Raw genomic sequence first — 18,983 nt, 5'->3', positions numbered from 1 at the left:
ATATGTGTGTGTGTATGTATACATGCACACACACGCATATATATTAATATATATATATATATATATATATATATATGTTGGGGTAATCAGAACCCACATATAATTCAAATGTGATCAGATATATTCTTATCGTACTAGATATAATGACTGGTATTGCACTTTATGAGATACAGCTTTCTCTTTCTATGCACTTTTGACAATTTTTTGCACTATACCTTAATCACTTAGCACTTTATCATACTATCACAGATACGCAGACAGAAACACCTATAGGCCTGAATTGTGGATATGAGAACTTTTCTGTCATTGATTACTATGGAATGGATACTCAATTGTATTTCAAACATGTGATATGATCATTAGTAAATAATTGACAGGTCTCTGATGGTACATTCGTATCTAAAATGGATTTAACCAGTGATGTTTCAGGTCTAGGAGTATTTATATCGGGATTTAACCAGTGATGTTTTTCGTTTTTTCATCTTTTTGGTAATTACCATTAGATGTAATGGCACTGACTGTGGTAGTATGTTGTCTATATCTATCAAGTCACATGACTCACCATGTCACTGTGAGGGGGTGGTCACTGTTTGTAATTGGCATTTAAAAAAGCATTCAGTTTGATGTACTTGTTGCAGCGTGAACAAGGGCACATCCTGCCAGAAACGCGTAGCTGCTTTCTGTTGTTCAATAAAAAACAACTTTGCTGATGTGACGTGGTCCGTCTCCTTCCTGTTTGCTGGTGTGCTGTGTGGTACGAGAAACACCGAGAGATCCAGAGGAGTCACGTGTTTGATAGATATATATATATATATATACACATTAATAGATCTGCCTTGTTGAGTAAAGGGATGACTCCTATCGTGCCCTAGTGGGCCAAGTCTACTGCCACTGATGTAGGCAAAACTTATCTCAATCGGTTAAAAAGCTGTTTCCCATGTTATTCACATTCTAATGGATTCAATGGCAGCCCATACTGCTTGCTCAAAATATATATATATATGTGTGTGTGTGAATATATATATATATATATATGTATATATATATATTTATTTATTCTTTACCTCTGGAGCGGTGCTGTGTCCTTTCGTTGAAAGCTGAAGATCAAGGTGTGCTATTTGAATAAATATATATATATATATATATATATATATATATATATATATATATATATATATATATCCATTCCGTCTGGCCCAGATGCGGAGGCTCTCGGGCGCTCTAGGGCGGTGCACGCGAGGCGCAGCAGGACCCGCTGCGAACAAATTATTCAGCTTTTCCCAAGGGAAGGTTTTTCCTCGTGCACTCCCGTGTGTTAGAATCAAAAAACCACACCGGGTTTAAAGTTGATTAGCAATTTCTTTCTTTATTTTCAGCATCCAGCAAAACCTAACGCGTTTCGGTCTCTACGGAGACCTTGCTCACAGGTTAGTGTGTTGTGGGAACAGTTCGTATTTAATAAACAAAAGAGAAAAGGGGTAGAACCCAATAAAGTTACCTCACTTCCTGTTTGTACCATAGGTATTTCTGGGACATGTAGGTTTTGTTAATTAACGAAAAGCAGCAAAACGTTGATTTATATCTATTTAAACAGAAATTAACACAAAAGGGACGACCCAGTTAGTGTTGATCATGATTGCATTTTGGACATATTAAATTCATAACCTTGCTTAAACAAAATCATATTTGAGCCCTCAAGTGGGCAGACTCTATATGCACCAATTTCATTATTCACATATACTACTGAAAAGACAGTTATTAAAATTTAAATCATACGTGTTCAGACATTTCATGTCAAATGAAGTCTGGAAAAAACCAAAATTGGTAAGGCCCTCCAGTGGGCAAAGGCCATTATACATCTCAGTTCATACATCAACGCTGCACTGTGCTATCTGACTACATATTTTCACATGTCCACGATAGAAAACAAATTTTAAAGAAGAAAATTAATGAGTTTATAAAGAGTCAGCATCAGTTCTTGTCTGATAAGTATGTCAAAACCGCTTTACAGGTGGCAATGCAGTTCTTCATCCTGATTGTGCCCAAACGGGCTCAAAGTTCGAAAGTTCATGATATGTTTGGACTCCTTTTGCCTCAACACCAGTTCGCGATCTCCACCTCTTCGATTCGGTCCAACACTTTCGATTCCATAGAAAATTAAGGACTTCCAGTCACCCTTATGTTCCTTTTCCATGTGTCTAGCCATGGCATTACTGCGATCAGAATTGATTGTCGCACGGACATGCTCCAAAATCCGGAGTTTCAGTTCTTTTTTGGTGCTTCCAATATATTTTTGGGAGCATGGGCACTCAAGGGCATATATAACAAACTGAGTTTTACAATTAATTAATTGTTCAATTTTCCATGTTTTTTTGTTAGCCATCTTTATTTCTTTGGTTGTCTTTGCGATGCAACATACTTTGCATCCTGAGCATTTGTAAAATCCTTTCGGTCTGTGCCAGGCCTCTGTTTTTTTTTGATCCTGAAAGTGGCTTTGAATCAGTTTGTCCTTTAAATTCTTTGCCCTTCGATAGGTTACATTGGGGTGATCACTAACAATTTGAGATACTGTAGGGTCCATGTGAAGAATATGCCAGTTTTTTTTAAGAATCCTTGTAATTGCTTGGTTGGCCGTTGAGTGGGTGGTGATGAAGCGTATTTTGTCTGGTTCAACCTCTGTTGATTTTTGTTTGTCCATCAGTAAATCAGTTCTATTAATCATAGTAGAACGATTAGAGGCAATTTGTATCCAAGTTGGGTTGTATTTTCTTTTTAAGAATCTGTTTTTTGCTAAGTCTTGATGTTTTTTCCAGTCGTTTTCATTTGAGCAGATTCTTTTAATCCGGAGGAACTCTCCGTACGGGATATTTTGTAAAAGGCTAGGTTGATGAAAACTTTGCGCGTGTAGGACCGCGTTTGTCGCTGTACTTTTACGGTGTAGTGTGGTATGTAATACATTGTCTTTGACAAAGATCTCCGTGTCTAGGAACACAACCCTCGAGTCACTGATTGTATAAGTAAAGTGTAAACCAAAATTGGAATTGTTCAAAATTTTGAAGTACGTTTCAAATTCCTCATTTGTTCCTTCCCAAATTAGTAGCAAATCGTCTATATATCTTAACCATGCAATGGTTTTTTGGACTGCTTGGTCATTTTCCGATCTCCATGCCCATGTCTTCTCCCATTGTCCCATTGTAAGGCAGGCATACGACGGGCTAAAAGAAAAGCCCATCGCGGTGCCTTTTGCTTGTCGATAAATTTCATTTCCAAATAGGAAGATGTTTTGCTCCAGGCACATCGAGATCATCTCTAGCAACATGTTATTGTGATCAGCGAGTTGTATACTTCTGTCCTTAAGGAAGGCTTTACATGCTTCCATACCAATTTTATTTTCAATGTTGGAATATAGCGATATTACATCCATTGTAATTAATTTGTACGTCGGTTGCCATGGAGTGTCCTGTAATCTTCTTAGCATATCGCCCGTATCCTTTATGTAGGATGTTAGGCCCTTTACATAGGGCAAAAGGAATACGTCAATATAGTTGGCAATGGGTTCCAATAATGCCCCTTTGGCAGAAATTATGGGTCTGCCTGGTGGTCTAGTGGCGTGTTTATGAATCTTCGGCAAGAAGTAGATTGTTGCCATTTTGGGATGTTTGGTTTGTAGATATTTGTATTCATCAAAATCCAGTAGTTTTTGTGAAAACCATAAATCTAATTTTGTGTCCAATTCTTCTTTTAGCTTAGGTAGAGGGTTGGTTTTCAATGGTTCATAGTATTCTTTGTTTTGGAGTTGTGAAAGAGCTTCCCGCATGTAAGCCTCCTTGTCCTGAACAACGACATTGCCACCCTTATCAGCAATTTTGATTTCGATAGTATCATCCTGTTGTAGTGAGTTTACGGCCTGGCGTTCTTGTCTGGATAGATTGTCTTTAATGAATGGTGTATTTAGATGGTAGAGATCTTTTACAACACATTCCTGAAAAAAGTCAATTTTGTTCCCGGGCGGGAGTTGTGGGTAGAATCTGGACTTAGGTTTCATGTTGGAGATTCCAGCTCCTAACTGTACACAGTATGCTTGTACTTGTCCACCTCCTTCCTGGGGTGCTTGGCTTAGTTCCATAAGATTAAGAAAATGTTCAGCATCTTCAATGGGAGTTTGTAAAGTCGGTTGTATAGTTGTTCTCCTGTAGTTAGCCATATTTGGTTTGTCAATAAATAGTTTAGCAAGTTTAATCTTTCTTATAAACTTGTAAAGATCTATTCTGGTTTCGGCTAGATTCATGCCACTGGTGGGGCAGAAATTCATGCCACGTTTGAGGACTTGTAGTTCCATGTCATTTAGTTGTTTTGATGATAAGTTGATCACTTGTAATTCTTGATTCTGATAAGTGTCATATTGGGTGGTATCAATGTTTGTTGTATTTAAATCCGTTTCTAAGACTTCGTCGTTTTCAATTAAACATTCCATTTTTTCCTCATGTTGCGTGTCATGGTTCCTACGCGGTCTGGGCCAGAAGCTTGTGCCGTATTTTCGTTTGCCTCTCCTTGTTTGTTTTGGGGTGTGCTTCCTCGTCCTCTTCCCCTCCCTCTTCCTCTTGGGTTTGTGTATCTGGGGGGGCCCATTGTTTTTTCCCAAGTCTTTTGGTTGAAAGCCAGTTTTAAATCGCCTAAAAAAGAATTCCTCGCTCTGGCTTCTCTTTGTTCTTCTTCCCCCCCGCTGAGGCTTGGTTCAGTTGAAACAATGGAGGAGACAGAGGATATACTTCCAAATTCACTATTTCTGAATCTTTCATATTTTTTGGCGTAGGTGAAAATACGTCCGTCCTCATAATCTTCCTTATCTCTTTGAAATTTGGTTTGTTTTCGGATTCTGACACTTTCCTCGTGTTTATCAATAAATTTTTCCAGGTCCTCTTTGAATTTTTTCATTTCAGGATTTAGATCTGTTGTGGCCAGTTCTTTTTCCAGATCCTTCAGTTGTTTAGTAATTTTTTCCAAAGCTATTTCTACATGTTTTACAAGAATCTCCATTAATCCTAGTGAAGATTTCAAAATGAATTCACCCCATTCTGTTAACAGTTCATTGCTAGTGTCTTGGTGGCTTGGCATGAGGTTGATGCGTAATCCACGCGGTATGCGTTTCACATCCAAGTATTTTTTCAAGGCTGCAACCTCCCACCACTTGTTAATTTCTTTTTTTGACAATTTTTCCCATGCACGTAGTATATTCCTTACATCCGATTTACGTGCGCCGGCTCCATTACTGGTGGTAGCTACATCATCCTCGAAGCAGGTTTGTATCAAAGTTGTTCGTGATGCCTCTCTTTTATCCATGTTTTGCTGGAAAAGTGAATTTTAAGCTGATTTCAACAGAAGTTTGTAAGAGTTGTGAATTTGCACACGGCCCCTGCAGTCACTGTGAAACTAAAGTCAGTTTCATTTACACTGTGATTTCAAAAGGATCTCGTTCCCCGAGTTTCGTGTCACTCGTATAACTTGAAAGCAGTGAAGTTGACTAATCAGGAGACCAACCGACTGTTCTGTAAAGGTGCAGAGTAATGTTAATGCGTTTTAGGCGGAAACACGCCCAGGTCGCTTACCGGCAGCAGGGTACTTCGGACAGACTCGCTCCCCTCCGGAATCGCCGTCTCCCGTTTCCAGCCTGCGCCAGCAGGTCCCCTCTCGTGTTGCTTCGCACGCTTATCTTCTCCAGTTTGTTGATGTCGGCGTTCACCCGAGCCTTCTTGTGAAATCCATTCCGTCTGGCCCAGATGCGGAGGCTCTCGGGCGCTCTAGGGCGGTGCACGCGAGGCGCAGCAGGACCCGCTGCGAACAAATTATTCAGCTTTTCCCAAGGGAAGGTTTTTCCTCGTGCACTCCCGTGTGTTAGAATCAAAAAACCACACCGGGTTTAAAGTTGATTAGCAATTTCTTTCTTTATTTTCAGCATCCAGCAAAACCTAACGCGTTTCGGTCTCTACGGAGACCTTGCTCACAGCTTTCTGTTGTTCAATAAAAAACAACTTTGCTGATGTGACGTGGTCCATCTCCTTCCTGTTTGCTGGTGTGCTGTGTGGTACGAGAAACACCGAGAGATCCAGAGGAGTCACGTGTTTGATATATATATATATATATATATATATATATATATATATATATATATATATATACACATTAATAGATCTGCCTTGTTGAGTAAAGGGATGACTCCTATCGTGCCCTAGTGGGCCAAGTCTACTGCCACTGATGTAGGCAAAACTTATCTCAATCGGTTAAAAAGCTGTTTCCCATGTTATTCACATTCTAATGGATTCAATGGCAGCCCATACTGCTTGCTCAAAATATATATATATATGTGTGTGTGTGAATATATATATATACTTTTTGAGCACTCACAGTAAAGATATTAATTGTCTATCTTACTACGTGATAGCCTCGATTCCCAAGCTAAGACGTGGAGGCAACCGTGAGCTCAAACTCAGGCAATTGGAATCACGAATGATCCTCGAATTCGACAGTAAATGGCCTAACGGGCTTAACATTACTGAGGATCTTCGTCACTTTCTAGGAGTTGCTCTTTAGTAAACAGTACCTTGGTTTCTTTTCCACTAGATAGTCAGGTTCCCTGTTATCAAGTGGGTCAAATCTTCTAAGTCCAAGCAATTTATGATGGTGCCGAATTCACTAGCTGTATAGTTGACCAGTCAAGTTCCTTGTTGGTCAACTTACCATTGATAAATGTAACTCCTTACCTTCCTCTAATATTGTAAATATTGTTATATAATAATTTAGATACACGTGTTTTATCAAAAAAATGAAAAAATATTTTTGTACACTTTTTATCACTGTATTTTACACCGGGTATTTTTAGCAACTATGAATTTTACACATGGTGGTTTTATTAAGTATCCATTGTTTTAAACTTTTGTATGAGATTTATATAGGTTCATGTTCCTATCTCTGACTTTATGCATTTATGCAATGATGACAAAAGGTACTTAACAACATGTGGATTCAGCACTTTATTCTCACCTACCTCTCCTCCCCATGCACTTTATCACTCTCCACCATTCGCAGACTTGGAACCAGTCCAAAATGTAAATATTGGCACCTTCAGCAATCCTACAATTCCCCAGTCACTACAATACTGTATATAGACATTTTAACGGTTATGTATATAAGGATTTATCCTGTTATTAATTTTGTGATACCGTATTCATCAAATCTGCCTACAATCTTGGTTTTAAAACATGACATCCCATTGTATTTTATATTAATTTGTATGCAAATAATATATAATATACAACATAGAAATGTGGTTTGTTTGAAAACAAGGGAAAACTGTAGACTTGGCAGTACCTCTCTCCTCAAGATGCGGGAGTAAAATGTTTTTTATGTCTATGCAGTTGCATACCATGTGACAGGGCGGGCCAATTGGGTGTGCACAGCAGTATAAAATTAAAAAGTTGAAACTGGTTAATTTGCATGTGAACAAGGGCTTTTCCAGCCCGAAACGCGTAGTGCCCTCTGGCTTACCGGCTTCTCTGCAAATAAAAGATCCTGTGCAGCGCATTCTGTGGTCCGTCTCCTATGTTCCCTCGCCGGTTCGACGTTGGTTGACCAGGAAGTGGTCTTTGGAGTTTTTTCGGATATATATATATGTATATATATATATTTATTTATTCTTTACCTCTGGAGCGGTGCTGTGTCCTTTCGTTGAAAGCTGAAGATCAAGGTATGCTATTTGAATAAATATATTATATATATATATATATATATATATATATATATATATATATATATATATATAAAAAAAAAACATAGGTTTTACAGAAGTTATAGTTAGGAATTAGCATTTAAAGAACCTTAGAAATTCACTGAAAAAAAACATAGGTTTCATGGACCTTATAGTTAGTTGGACATTTCACTCATATAAAACCAGAGAAATTCGCCTGTTCTGGTTAGTTGAGCTAACTATAACTCGCATGACCGCAATGTACTGCTGATGATGTCACATATTACATCACTCATGACATGGTCAGTGACATCAATGATGACATCACTGATGACATCTCACATCCAGTGACTGTGTGTTTCTGTAAAGGTTAAATATGTTTTATATATATATATATATATATGCCAAAGTGTATTGAAGAATGAATGCATTTACAAATACCTTAAGAGATTATTTAGTAGGTGTGTGATTGACTGTATAAGTGAGTAATTGAACGTGTCTTACTGAATGCATGGGTTAGTGACTAAACAGTGTAAAAATCTGTGTTAGTCTCCGTTGGTGTGTAAGCAACTGCATGGGTTGCTGAATAACTACATGAGTGTCTATATAAGTTATTGATTTGTAGTCTGAGTATCTCTATGAGTCCCTGGGTGTCTGTGTGGGGGTGCGTGGAGGGGGGTGTTTGAGTCTGTGCATAGATGTCTAAGTGGGTGATTCAGTGGTTGCATGGATTATAAAGTGCATCTGGGAAGGGCTGTATGGGTGAGTTAGTGTGTGTATGGGTGTGTTGGTGAGTGAATGAATGTCTCAGTGGTATATCTGTGAATAACTACATATGTTTTAAGGCACTATATGTGAGTGTTGGAGTATATAAATGAGTATAAGTGACACTAAGTTATTTGAAGAGTGTGTGGCTAAATAAGTGATTCTATCAGTGATTGTATAACACAGTACATATGTGTTAGTATCTGTATAAATAAGTGAAGTAGTATGTCTAAAAATAACAAAGTTGGTGTGTATAACTGTATACATGAGCAAATAGGTATGTAGTTGATTCTTTGCTTTACTAACTAGGTGTCTGAGTAACTCTATGGATGAGTGGCAGAGTGTGACTGCATGTATAGATGTATGAGTGCATATTATAGTCCTGCATTGATGAATAACTACCAGTGTAAGTGATTATATGTCTGTGTAGACCTAGGAAATAGTGAGTGGTATGTAGTATATGGCATTCTTTTGTGTACGGTTTCAAAAATAGTACTCTGCATTTTAGAATGCGTGTGTCAAAGTTTATAATAGGGAAGGTGCACTGTTAAAAGAACCTAATCATTAACATATCCAAGGAAACACTGACCCATTGTCAAATAGCCACACTACAACGTGGCACGTCATTTGTACCAACGTATCAATCAAATGAGCCTGAAACCGAAGCCAGCTTATTTAAAGTCATGAGGAACATCAGACTTAAACATTTTTTCACCAATGTGGCCCCCGAGTCCACAGGAGAAACTGGAGACACTCATATGGGCTTAAGGAGCAAAAGCTCATTCATGGCACCAGTTAGTCACAAAATATTTGACTCCTATGAGACCATCACCATGAACGAAATTAAGGAACTGTTTGAGAAACCTGTTACAAAAACACCAATTTTACCATCAGAGAAAGGCAAGCGATCAATCAAATTGTCAACAATCAGAATATAGTTTGCTGCAAAGCTGACAAAGGAGGTGCACTCGTAATAATGGATTCAGACTTCTACCAAAGGAGTGTTAGTGAACATGTACACAATGTTGATTTATACATGAAACTACCCCAGGATCCAACAAGGGAATTTGCTAAAATATTAATAACCATTGTGGAGAATGCCTGCTCAATGGGTGTGATCACTGATAAGGACAAAAAATATTTGATACAAGAATACCTGTGGAGCCCCAATTTGCATATTCTTCCCAAAATACACAAGGATTCTAAAAAAAACACTGTTCCGTCCAATTGTGTCTACGAAGGGATCCATCCATGAACCAATTGGAAGGTACTTAGACAAACATCTACAACCAAAAGTTAAACAATTAATTACTTACATGTGCGACACAACAGATTTCGTAACCAGATTAAACGGCACCACTTTGGATCCTACCATGACAATAACTTTATTCACCATCGATGTATGTGTGCTCTAAACATCCAATCCGCACAACAGAGGCATAGAAGGAATTGAATTGTTTCTAATCAAACACAACATCAGACAAGAATTAAAGATCTTCCTCTTAGAACTACTTCAATACACCTTAAATCATAGTTACTTTACCTGGAACAACGACTTTTTCTTACAATTAGCCGAATCATCTATGGGCAATTGTGCGGCTCCCAGCTAAGCTAAATTGTTTATGCATCGTCTGGAACTGGACAACATCTTATCCAACCCGAGATGGAATGAGAAGATCCTGAGATTTTGGCGCTATATTGATGACATCTTTCTCATATGGAAAGGGCCTCCAGATGAGATTAAGGACTTTATTACATTCATCAACAATATAGACGACCACATTCAAGTCACACATTCGGTCAGCACAGAAAGTATTTCATTCCAAGATGTAGTAGTGATATGCAAAAACAACAGAATTGAGACAGATGTATACACAAAGAGTCGAGACAGAACAATTCTTTACATTTTGACAGCTGTCATCCGATGTCCTTAAAACGACATCTGCCGTATTCTCAATTGTTAAGAATAAAAAGAATCTCTTCACAGGCCAGTACATACGTGGATATTCTGAACAAAACGCTCGCAAAATTCAAGGAAAGGAATTATCCAGAAACGGTTTCGACCAGAGCAAAAAAAAGGGCAGGAACAATCAATAGATCTGAATTACTAACAACTCGAGCAAGGGAAACAACCAGCAACTAACCAGTATTTGTGTCCAAATTTTCAACCAGGAGTTATAAGGTAAAGAAAATCATACAACTTTTTTTTTGTGTCCTGAGGACCTCAGGACACAAGTGGACTTCATCCCCAGAGCAGCAGTGCGCCAGGAGGTGCGTGTAAAAAGGGGGCGTTGCCCCAGACCACTCTCAGCAATCCATCTGTGGGACTTCCTAGAGACAGCAGGAGGGCTAGTTGGCCCCCAGGGACCCTCAGGAGGCAAGGGGACTTCATCCCTCAACCAAGAGCACTCCAGGAGGTGCGTTTGCAGAGTGGTATAGAAAGGGGGCATGGCCTGTGTCCACCTCTCAGCAATCCCACTGTGTGGGGCTTACTGGAGGTAAGAGGTAGGCTAGTTGGCCCCTAAGGCCCCCAGCAGCGAAGGGGACTTCAATCCCCATCCAAGAGCACGCCAGGGAGCGCGTTTACAGAATGGTGGGCAAAGGGGGCGTGGCCTGCTATGAGAACTTAGCAATCCTGCTGTGTGGGATGTAATGGAGGTATTAGGAGGGGTAGTTTGGCCCCCAGGACATCCTTGGGAGCCAACTACTTCATATATTACTTCCAGTATGCCCCACCTAGTGGGATTGCTAAAACGTCTTAGGAGGCCATGCCCCCCTCTCTTCATCACTCTGCAAACGTGGCCTGGCAGACTACGGGATGAGGGATGAAGTCCAATTTACTCCTGAGGGACTCTGGGGGCCAAGAAGCCCTCCTGGTGCCTCCTGTAAGTCCTACGCAGCGGAATTCCTGAACACTGATCGGAGGCCCAGCACCCTTTCTCCACCACTCTGCAAACGTGACTACTAGTTAAAGAAGTGTTTGCGATGTAATAGGTTTTGCATTTGCGAGAGTTCGAGCTATTGGCGTAAATGTAAAAGTTTTTTACTAAAGTTTTTTGGAGTGGATGTACGTTGTGTGTAGTGGAATCATGTGGTAAGTTGTGCGGTGAAATTATGTGGATAGAAAGTATGTGGTATTTAGTGTATAGGAATTATGTAGAGTGGGACTGTGTTATAGAGAGTAATTATGTGGTATGATAGTCTTGTGTTGTGGACTGGTAACCTCAGGTTTAGTCTTCCTCGTTTCCATACTCTCTCAACTATGAACTCAGTGAGACAAAAAAAAGGAATCAATGAGGAGCACTTGTGGGCCTAGTCAGAGGTATGAGCAGGACCACTGGAATTATGCAACTGTTTGGCTGCACCGACTTTCGCACAATTATACATTTTCCGCATTAGCCACATAATCTATCGTCTGCTCCCTAATCTACAGATTTGAACACAAAAAACCTTGTTTCTAGCTCAAACAGCTCAAATGTTACCAAAAATGCAGCAACAAGTGTTAGAGCGTGTTGGAAGGCCCTTTGCATACCTAGAATGGTCACCTGTTACTTATTGCTAAATGTGGGTATTAAATTGGCACTAATGGTGGGCAAGCCACTCTTGCCTCTTTCTGTACCTCTGTTGCCTCTGTCTGCACTTCTCTTGCTTCTTTCTGCACCCCTCTTGCTTCTTTCAGTACCTCTGTTGCTTCTTTCTGCACTTCTATTGCCTCTTGCTATACCTGTGTTGCCTCTTTCTGCACTTCTCTTGCCTCTTTCTGTACCCCTCTTGCTTCTTTCTGCACCTCTGCTGCTTCTTTCTGCACCCTATTGCCTCTTGCTGTACCTCTCTTTCTTCTTTCTGCACCCTACTTGCCTCTTTCGGCACCTCTGTTGCTTTTTTTCTGCAGATCTCTTGTCTCTTTCTGTACCTCTCTTGCCTCTTTCTGCACCCCTGTTCCTTCTTTCTGCACCTTTCGTGCCTGTTTCTGCACCTCTCATGCCTCTTTCTGTACCTCTGTTGCTTTTTTCTGCACTTCTCTTGCTCTTTCTGCACTCTTCGTGCCTCTTTCTGTATCCCTCTTGCCTCTTTGTGCACCTCTCCTACCTTTTTCTGTGCTCCTCTTGTCACTTTTTGCACCTCTGTTGGTTCTTTCTGCACTGCTCTTGCTTCTTTCTGCACCTTTTTTGCAAATGTCAGCCTCCCCCATGCCTTTTTCTGCACCCTTCTTTGCTATTTCTCCGCCTCTCTTGCTTCTTTCTGTACTTCTCTTTCTTCTTTCTTCACTGCTCTTGCTTCTTTCTGCACCTCTCTGGCATATTTCCGTACCCCTCTTACCTCTTTCTGCACCCCGTTCCCTCTTTCTGTTCCTTTCTTGCCTGTTTCTGCGCCTCGCTTGCCTCTTGCTGTACCTCTTTGGCTTCTTTCTGCACTTCTCTTGCTTCTTTCTGCACCCCTTTTCCCTCTTTCTGTACCCCGTTTGCTTCATTCTGCACCTCTCCTGCCTCTTTCTGCTCCCTTCTTGCCTCTTTCTGCATTTCTGTTGGTTCTTTTGCGCTGCTCTTGCTTCTTTCCACACCTCTCTTGCACATTTCTGCACCCACTTGCCTTCTTCTGCACTTGTCGTTTCAACTTTCTGCAGCTCTCTTGCCTCTGTCTGCACACCTGTTCCCTCTTTCAGCACCTTTTTCCTGTTTCTGCAACTTTTTTGCCTCTTTCTGCACTTCTCTTGCCTCCTTCTGTACCTCTGTTGCTTCTTTCTGCACTCGTATTCCCTCTTTTTTCACCTCTATTGGTTCTTTCTGCACCCTTCTTCCCTTTCTTGTGTCTCTCTTGCCTCTTTCTGCAGAACTCTTGTCATTTTCTGCACCTCTTTCTGTACCTCACTTGCCTCTTTCTGCACTTCTCTTGCTTCTTTTTACACCTTTGTTGCTTTTTTCAGCAATTCTTTTGCCTCTTTCTGCACTTCTCTTGCTTGTTTCTGCACCTCTCTTACGTCTTTCTGCACCTCCGTTGCCTCTTTCTGCACCTCACTTGCTTCTTTCTGAACCCCTCTTGCCTCTTTCTGAACCCCTCTTGCCTCTTTCTGTACCCTTCTTTCCTCTTTCTACACCTTTCCTGCCTGTTTCTGCACCTCTCTCGCCTCTTTCTGTACCTCTGTTGCTTTTTTCTGAACTTCTCTTGCCTCTTTCTGCACCCTTTGCGCCTCTTTCAGCACCTCTGTTGCGTCTTTCTGCACTTCTCTTCCTTCTTTCTGCACCCCTGCTGCCTCTTTTTGTGCCCCTCTTGCCTCTTTTTGCTCCTCTGTTGGTTCTTTCTGCACTGCTCTTGCTTCTTTCTGCACCTCTGTTGTCTCTTTCTGCACCTCATTTGCTTTTTTCAGCCATTCTCCTGCTTCTTTCTGCACTTCCCTTGTTGTCTTCTGCACCTCTCTTGCGTCTTTCTTCACCTCTGTTGCCTCTTTCTGTACCTCATTTGCTTCTTTCTGCATCCCTCTTGCCTCTTTCTGCACCCCTTGGATCTCTTTTTGCACTCCTGTTCCCTCTTTTTGTAACTTTCCTGCCTGTTTCTGCACCTCTCTTGCCTTTTTTTGTACCTCTCTTGCTTCTTTCTGCACTTCTCTTGCTCTTTCTGCACCCTTCGCGCCTCTAGTAAGCTTATTCAAAAGTGTAAAAGTACTCACAAGTGTACATTACCTTTGTGAATTAGGCTGTATATCTCTGACTCCAGTTGGGGCAGACTCAGGAGTTTTATGGAGTGATATTAAAAAAGCACAAGCATAGTCAAACACTGAAATGAGCATGTGGCTTTGTTTAGAAGGGGTCGGTTGATTTGCAATGGGGGGTTGACAGCACAAGTGGGTTGGGCTTGGTTTGTCTGAGTGGTTTGTTCTGTCTGCACATTAGAGGGCAGTAATGTTTTGCTCTAGGTGGCCTATTTGGGTGTCTCATTGTGCTTGCATGTCACAAGGTGGGAAAGGCTTCCTCTGGGTGGCCTGTTCGATTGGCTTGTTCTGCAGTTCTGCACCTTAGGTGGCGGCAGTGGTTCTCTCTGGGTGGCTCGTTCAGTCTGCATGTTATAAGAAAGCACAGGCTCTCCCTGGGAGGTTCATTCGGTAGGTCTGCATGTTACAAGGTGGCAATGGTTCTCTCGGGGTGGCTCGTTCTTCCTACACATTACAAGGTGGCAGTGGTCCTCTCTCGGCACCTATGTAGGTGCTTAGTTCTGCAGGTCTGCACATGTTACGAGATGTCAATAGCTCTCTCTGGATGGCTTCTCTGACTGGCTTCCTGTCGCTCCACGTTACAAAGTGGTAGTGGCTCTCTAGCTGATCTGTCTCAGTGGTTCCTTCTGCAAGTCTGCACATGTGAGAAAGTGGTGATGGTTCACTCCTATTAGCCTGTCTGGGCAGTTTGTTCTGTCTGCACCTGTTAGGCTCATTCTGTAGCTTTCGTGGGTGGCTTCATTGAGAGCTGAACTCTTACCCATTTCCCTGCTTTTTTCACAGTCTATGTCTGCCTGCAGACAAAGTATTGTCCTCTCTCCGGCTCCATGCTGTTATTGCCTCAACATAAAGAATGCCTAATGTCTTCACTGCTTACCCTTACAACTCTTTAATCAGTCAGTCAGTTGTGATTCTACCACCTGGTACCCATGGTCCAGCCACAAAGTGCTTGGTTGTGTATACAGAGCTTGCGCTCTTACTACCTTTCGATACACTCCTGCTGTGGAAATGATTGATGCACCATTTCCCTTCTAGAAAGCTAACATTCGTTTATTTCAATATTACAGGAAATGGATCGATGAAGAGCAACATGAGTACCTCTTTTCAATATCATGAAAAACATGCAATTTTCAAATCTGTGGCACAAAAGAGGAAAGTAAACATGGTCCAGAACATTTCTGAGAGAAGACATTCCAATAGCCAGATGCCACCAGCGAGTACTCAAGAACAAGGAGGAGAGAAAAGTGCAGATTGGCCAAGAGCTTGCAGTGCTCTGCAGAAGTCGACACCCTACGAGTGGAGATTAGACAAGAGCTGTGAGAGTACAGTGAAAAACAACAGTGTTCTCTGTGAATCAACCACACCGCAAAGTAGCAAACCATGCACACATGCTGACAGTGGGCAAACCAGCCCGAAGAGCTGCTATGTACAATATCATCAAGAACACAGCTTAAAAGGAAGATATGCATGTACTGAATGTGGTAAAAGCTTTGGAGCAATGTCAAATTTGCTCATACATAGGAGAATACATACAGGGGAGAGACCTTATCATTGTACCGTGTGTGGAAAAAGCTTCAATCAAATAGGAGCTTTCCATAGGCACCAAAAAATGCACACAGGAGAAAGACTGCATCGGTGCACTGTATGTGGAAAAGGATTCAACCGAAAGGACTACCTGCAGGTCCACAAGAAAATACACCCAAACATGGTAGACGATTGTGAGTTCCATCTAGTGGAAATTATGTAAATACCAAAGTGTGGACCATGAGCGAATTAGGGAGCACATGGAGTTGTTATCGTCGTTTTACCAATGCATAAAAAAGAGAGTTATAAGAGACATCCACATAGAATTAAAGACAACTACACATATATGGCTCAGAAGAAGAAATTATATTGCAACTGATTGTCAAGTCTTCCCCACAAATAGTGAGAGGAATAACGATGGCCAGTGATGATTGCAGCATCTGGTCTAAACCGTGAAGTGTATAAATCGTTCTAGATGTGTTGTGGCACATTACGTTGATTTTGTAACCGAACTTAGAAATTGAGTCTATGAAAGGGATAGGTATGGACCCCATAAAGAAGCTAAGTGTTAACAATAATCTGGATTTAGTTTGAGAGAATAGTAACAACCCTTGTCTCTTGATGAAGGTCCTGACCTGGTAAATAAACAAAAGAAGCTGAGTGTAGAGTTGCCATCCCAAGACTACAGTGTGTGTTAGATGTACATTACCAGAAAAACGTCAGAGAAATGAGAGGAAGGAGGTGGGTGGAATGTTATAGGTACACCTAAAAAACAAGAAAGCAGATATACATCACTTCCTTTACAAAAACACAGTGAGTATAGGTCCATCATCGTAGGTTTGGAAACAGGCTTTTACTCATCAAAGAGCGAAATGCGCAGTCAATTTTACAGTATTGCGTAAAAAGAACAGGCAGTGTGCCACACTTCTTAAAAACCTGGAAAAGACGTATACTTGACTCCGTCCTTGGAGGTTATGGCTCTTTTATTCCAGTATCAAACAAAGTACCAGATATCTTTTAACCCACTAGTGCAATCCATCTCCACACAATAGCTAGATCTCACTCTTAGCATGGGTATTAAGGGGTCTGCCGGCAGCTGTTCTACAGGGCTGAGTCTATCCACAGACTGCCACGCCCACTGGCTAAAGTGTAGACACTAGAAATGGCCGCCTGCCACTTCTTATAGCACTAGAAACTCCTGGAAACACAGCTAATATCTATGGCAGTTGCCCTGCCCACTCACATGTGTCCAAGTCTTATGTGGTAGTCCTAGAAGCTTAAACACTTACTGTTTTAGGCCATGGGCATTGTTTTGGGAAACAGCGCTTCTGTCCAGCTGTTGGACCTAGGTGGAGCCACCAATTCAACTGAGGCAGCTCCTATAGCCAACTTGTCGTAAAACGAGGATAGTGGAAGATAGCAGTTGGTGTTGCCTTCCATTGGTATCTTGGAGCTGGATTTGAAATCAAGCTGATGGAGTCTAGAGACCTTCTGATGAAGATCTTGGTACTAGGAGAAAGTCTTCTCATCAGGTGACCACTTGGCAGAGGACAAAGACCGCAGATGTGGTCCAGGAACTAAGTGATGCCTCAAAGAGGATGTGAGAGTAAAAAAAGAATTGTTTGTGAAGTAGTATTGATGTAGCAGGGAACATTATTTGGAAAAAAGGTTAATTAGGAACTGGTTTAACTAAAGGACAAAACCTGACATGTGACAACAATGACTATAGGGAAACAAAGTGCATGGTACAAAAATATAGACTTTATTTTATTAGTTTATGGCAATTTCTTTATAGTTATTATAAAAACATTTTTACTTTGTTGCAAATTTTGCAGTGTGCGTGCCTCCACTATACATGTGATGGTTGATCAACATATATATACACATCATTAGATTCTTAGTGCAGTTCAATACATTTCAAAAGAAATTATGATTTGAGAACTGTATGGAAGCTTGTTTCAACACACTATACATAAAAACATGGCTAAATATGACATCTACGCGCGTTTCGGCTGAGGGCCTTCATCAGGGAGCCATGTGAATGTCCAAGTGAACCTGGATGAAAATGGTGCAGATTCTCACAGGAAAGGGAGTCAAATTTGTCTGAAATACAGGACTGTCTGTCTTGAGATGTAGGTACTTTATTAAATGTTTTACTCGTTTTTCCTTTGATGGGGTTTTCTGGTATTTATGTATCCAGTGGGATTTGAGGGCTGCTGTGGAATTGGTCCTACACAATTGAAGGGCTATGAGCTCCTGTCGCCAATGAGGTAATGTGCAGATAATCTTTAGGTTATGTTCAATAGTTCTCCAAATGGGGGTCTGTGGGCGGCTCTGCAAGCGCTGACAATCTTTGGGTTGTGTCCACTAGTCCTTAGATGGGGGTCTGTGGGCATCTCCACGAGCGCTGACAATTACCGGACGGGTGCCGTCATGACGGTAGTGATTCGGAAAAGTTCTGATAGAGGGATTTCGTTCGCCTTCCAATGAGGGGATCTGCCGACGTCTTTGCGGATAAAGCCAGGTATGAGGGAACATACCACGGGCAGTGTATGAGGCAGTGCAGATTATGTGACCTCAAGTTATCTTTGGGAAGAGAGGCTCTGTGCACAAAACCTTGAATACATTGTTAATCTCCAAAAACCTTAACATTCAATCCAATATTGCTGCAAAAATGACCGAACAGACTATATAGTAATTATTCCCTCCCTGAAGTGAGATGCTGTCCGTCAGCTCTTTACAGACCTGCAATGGCCACCTCCTCTTAAAGCGATCCAGTTCAGAGCCCATGATGTAAATTAGGATAGCTTACCAGGAGGCGCTGCTGTTTTAGAGAAGGTAACAAGGTACCATTGGTGAAACCTGGGACCGATTGAAGAACCAGAAATCTGGAGTCCATCAATACTGAGGCAAAGATATTGTTGGTCTGCACTTGTAATCACTCCCATGTCCAAGCAAATGGAGGGCTGTCCATGCAGGCAGCATTTCATCTCTCTGGGCCTTCGACTGCCCTGATCATGTCCTCCACTTTGGCCCGGCTCTACAAGTCGAGCCTTGTCGGGTTTTGTTGTTTCTTGTGGTGGGTGTAAAGCGGTGAGTTTAGTGTGTATATTTTTTATCTTCACTGCCACCCATCAGTCATGGAATCTGCCAGGGTTCACTTCGGTCACCATTGATATTTAGTTTTAACATCAGTTCATTAAAGGATCTGTTTAGATACCAAATGCCTAAATTCCTTTCATAGAT

At 41.3% G+C, this 18,983-nt stretch overlaps 1 protein-coding gene across 1 annotated transcript in view; it reads left to right on the top strand.

Moving 5' to 3' along the window:
* Positions 1-18,687, top strand: part of LOC147737070 (uncharacterized) — an 89,806-nt gene extending 71,119 nt beyond the window's left edge. Inside the window, exon 6 of the mRNA XM_086922734.1 lies at positions 15,281-18,687. Coding sequence (XP_086778860.1) covers positions 15,281-15,960 — 680 coding nt within the window. The 3' untranslated portion in view covers positions 15,961-18,687. The remainder of the gene's footprint in view (positions 1-15,280) is intronic.
* The last annotated feature ends 296 nt before the right edge of the window (positions 18,688-18,983 follow it).

Source organism: Lissotriton vulgaris, chromosome 1_1, assembly GCF_964263255.1.
Source record: "Lissotriton vulgaris chromosome 1_1, aLisVul1.2, whole genome shotgun sequence".
NCBI lineage: Eukaryota > Metazoa > Chordata > Amphibia > Caudata > Salamandridae > Lissotriton > Lissotriton vulgaris.
Note: the sequence above shows the minus strand (reverse complement) of the source record. Positions and strands in the feature narration are given on the sequence as shown.